General features: G+C 66.8%; 1 protein-coding gene across 1 annotated transcript in view; it reads left to right on the top strand.

Annotated features, from left to right (window-relative positions):
- The window catches only part of LOC104998637 (mitotic spindle assembly checkpoint protein MAD1-like), a 59,521-nt gene that overhangs the window by 31,327 nt on the left and 24,371 nt on the right, over positions 1-3,823 (top strand). The window contains exon 3 of the mRNA XM_010853919.1: positions 3,634-3,822. Within this exon, the coding sequence (XP_010852221.1) occupies positions 3,634-3,822 (189 nt within the window). The remainder of the gene's footprint in view (positions 1-3,633; position 3,823) is intronic.

Genomic DNA, 3,823 nt, shown 5'->3' with positions numbered 1-3,823 from the left:
GCTGTCAGCTCCCTGCCCCGCCGTCCACGCTCCCCTTCCCCTGCTGGTCCCATCCCGCTGCGTGTCCAGGGGCTGTGGACGGCAGGGCAGGGTTTCTTGGAGACAGTCGTCTGCGCTCAGGCTCCAGGCGGGAGCCAGTTTCCATACAGCTTTGCAGCCCCCTCTTCAGGTCGGTGGTCAGTCCTGCCTGTGGCCCTGGGACTTGGAGCTCGTGTGGATCCGGCTCCTGCTCCCTGCAGGATGTGGCGTGTTCTGCGCCCGTCTGGCCCGGGAGGCGTGGCCTCTGCTTCCGGGGGCATCTGTGCGATCTCCCTGACGTCCTCTCCTGCCCGCCTTCTGCAGACTCTCTGTGAAGTTGCCACCAGCTCGGTACCGGGCCCCCAGGGTCGCTGGTTGCATCCTGTCTCTGCTCTTTTCTGCTTGTCTGGCGTGTCTCTGGGAGGCGTCCTCTGCTGTCTGAGCTCCTCCCCGCCGTCCACGGGAGCCTGGCCCCGCCGTGGGGCAGCCTCTGACGAGGCCTGTCTCGTTGCCGGTCTCTGTCCAGGTTGCTTTATTCTCGTCTTATGTTAGAAGCTCTTGTGCGTCCAGTGACCCTGGGTGTGCTTCTGTGGATGCTTCCTCTGGGTGGAGTGGGTAGGAGCCTGGCCGGGGCCTCCCTCTGGGGCTCCTCTGCCGGACACCAGTGTGGCCCCCATCCCCTTTCCAGAAGGGCCACTGCCCAGCTGCTGGGGTTGGGGGGCTCAACAGGGAGCTCAGCTGCCAGGCCCCCTCACTGTCCCCCGACCAGACACAGAGAGACCTCCTTACTGCCCCCACGACCAGAGAGAGACCCCCTCACCCCCATGACCAGAGAGAGACCTCCTCACTCCCCCATGACCAGAGACCCCCTCACTCCCCCCACGACCAGACACAGAGAGACCCCCTCAGTGCGCCCCTCAAGGCACAGAGAGCTGGGGAGGCCCTCTTTGGCTGTGCTGGTCAGCAGGGCTGGAGGGAGACCGTCCCCGCCACGGATGTGTCTCCTGGGAGCATCTTGTGGGTGTCTTGGGAAGGGAGAGTCTGAAATGGGCCTGTGGGCCTGAAGCTGGACTCTGTCTCCTCCCAGGGAGGTGGGTCCCCTGGGGCAGGAGGAGCGGGGTGACGCCCTCACCAGGACCCTTAGACCCCGGCTGCCCAGACTGGGCGCAAGCCGCCCGTGGGCACAGCTCAGGCCCGTTGGTGGCGTCGGGAGGAAGGCTCAGCTCAGGGGAGACTGCCCGCAAGCTGCAGGGAAGGAGGGGCGGGACGGCCAGGTGGGTTCCGCACCATGGCTCAGAGCCCTCTCAGCTGCGCCTGCTGCCTGGGCTGGCGGGGAGGCTGGGGGCCCTGGGTAAGGCCCGGGGTGAGGCTTTCGTCTCTCGCACAGTGGAGTGGCCTGGGGGAGCTCGTGGGGGTGAGGGCTGGTGGGGGGGCAGGCGGGAGCTCAGCCTGCGAGTGAGGTCTGGGGCAGTGAGGACTGGGGCGGGAGCTCAGCGAGCTGGGCAGCCGCTGTCTGCTGGCTGCTGTCGGCCGAGAGTAGCCATCGCCAGCAGGCCAGGCCCGAGGCTGGCCTGGGCCCTGGTGGGACGGCTGTGACTGTGCCGCAGGCTCCAGGTCTCGGGTCCCCAGTCCTGCCAGGGGAGGCCTCTGCTCACTTTGGGAGAGGCTGGGCCAGAGTGATGCTGTTTCCACGGAGGAGGGCATATCTTTTATTTAATCCAAGCCATTCTGTGAATTATTCATTCATGTTTATGTAAGCGATTGAGCTACACGGATCGTGGGAGCAGGTCAAGACACTGACTCTGCTCCGAATCAAAGGGGCCACCCCTGGGGTCCTCCCCGGACTCGCCCGCTCAGCGGGCTCTACCGCCCCCGGCCTGCCCCCATGGACCAGGCCGCCCGGTGCCAGGTGCCCTCTGCCTGTAGGACGCTGCCCCTGAGCCCTCCGTCCCGGCCTTGCCTTGCAGGTCCGTGGCAGGTCCCCAGGCAGCAGGTGGCTCGAGTCACCCGCCTGCTTGTGGGGTCTGTTGGCGGGAGAACAGGCCACGTCTGCACACAGCGGGCTTCCCCCTCACGGCCAGGTTGCGTGCGTCCAGCGTCCGAGAGCTCATGGGCGGTGCAGCCTGTGTCCTGGGTGAGACGCCCCCACGAGCTCAGCCATGAGCGCTTCCTCCAGAGCAGGTTTTTCCCCCGTTAACGGCCCATCCTCGGTGGCTCAGCTGTGGGACAAGAGGAGAACCTGAGGTCAGAGTGGCCAGCCGCCTTTCTAACTTCGGAGTCTGATTACTCAGTCGATCAAGGGCCCCATCCCCAGGTTCGGCCCTGGAGTGAGGGCGGCCCTCAGGCCTTCAGGGCGGGAGGCCGTCCAGGAGCACAGGGGCCATGGAGAGGCCTGGTGTCGGGGTCCCTGGTTCGGGGCCGGGGGCGGCAGCTGCCAGGCTGCCCCAGTGCTGCAGGCCGTGGAGACGAGACCGGGGAAATGTGCTAGAACCTTGGTGTGTTGCGGAGTCTGTGCGGGTCCTGAGGTCCGGGGTCAGAGGGCCCCGCCTCTGACGCAGATCTGCGGTCAGTGGTCGGTCGCCTAAGTTCGTGCTTGTGAAGTGGGGGACCCTGCACGCACCTCGTGGCTGCGGTGGCTGCTGCGCGTGTTGGGGCCTGTCCGGTGGCTGCCACCCTCCCACCTCAGCAGTGCCCGGCCCTCTGGCCCGCTTAGTCTACCCTAATCCTCAACACGGCTGCACCCCGATGACCCCTGGAACCAGCGTGGGGGGCAGAGGTGGGAGATCTCTCTCCCTGGAATGTAGGCTCCCTGCCCGCCTGCCCCGATGCCTCCTCTGAAAGAGAGCCTGACGACATCTGTTCATCTGAAAGCAGCCCCGCCAGGGCGCCCACACCTGCAGCAGACGCCCTGGGTCCTGAGGGTCAGCCAGGGCGGGGGCGGTCCTCGGGGAGGGCAGGCCACACACTAGGCTGAGTCTGGAGGCCTGGGGTGCTGCACCCCCGGGCAGCATCGGGCCTCACAGGCGCCTCGTGTGCCCATGTGTAGCCGGCTCGCTGATGACGGGGCTGAGCCGAGGTGTAACTCCCGGGACGGCGCCGCGGGGAGGACTCAGGTGGCCGCTGTGTGCGCTCCTGGTGGCTTCCACAGCTGCTTTCTCCCCGGCAGGTGGCCCGAGGGCCCTGCCCTGAGCTGTCCAGTTAGGACAGGGCCCAGGGTGCCCTGCCCGACTCCACACCCAGGGAGCCTGTCTTCTCCCAGCATCTGGTCTCCGGGAGGCCAGCCAGGGAACCACGGGCAGCGTGATCCCAAATCTCCGGATGACCTCGCTCCCGTGGCCCCCACCCCATGCTTCTCAGTGGCGGCCTGGGAAGTGTTTGCCGCTCCCCGGGCTGACGGGAAGGACTTGGGGCTGGGGTGCGGGGTGGGGGTCCCCGTCTGGGCCCAGAGGAGGGAGGAGCCCGCCTGCTGCCCGGCTCGTCATCCTCGTCAGGAGCCGCGCGTGGCTGCCTGGCCCCGACGTGGCGTGCACCACCCTCACCCCTCAGTCAACGCGCTGCTGCCCCTGAGTGTCCTCCTGAGACCCCAGGGAGCTGACTGCCTCTCCCTCCCCACAGAGCTGAAGAAGCAGGTGGAGAGTGCAGAGCTGAAGAACCAGCGGCTGAAGGAGGTCTTCCAGACCAAGATCCAGGAGTTCCGGAAAGTGTGCTACACGCTGACGGGCTACCAGGTGGACATCACCACGGAGAGCCAGTACCGGCTGACCTCCATGTACGCCGAGCAGAAGGCCGACTGCCTCATCTTCAA

The sequence above is a fragment of the Bison bison genome, unplaced genomic scaffold, assembly GCF_000754665.1.
Source record: "Bison bison bison isolate TAMUID 2011002044 unplaced genomic scaffold, Bison_UMD1.0 scf7180017853193, whole genome shotgun sequence".
In the NCBI taxonomy this organism is placed as follows: domain Eukaryota; kingdom Metazoa; phylum Chordata; class Mammalia; order Artiodactyla; family Bovidae; genus Bison; species Bison bison.
The sequence above is the reverse complement of the archived record's forward strand: the minus strand, read 5'-3'. Positions and strand labels throughout refer to the sequence as shown.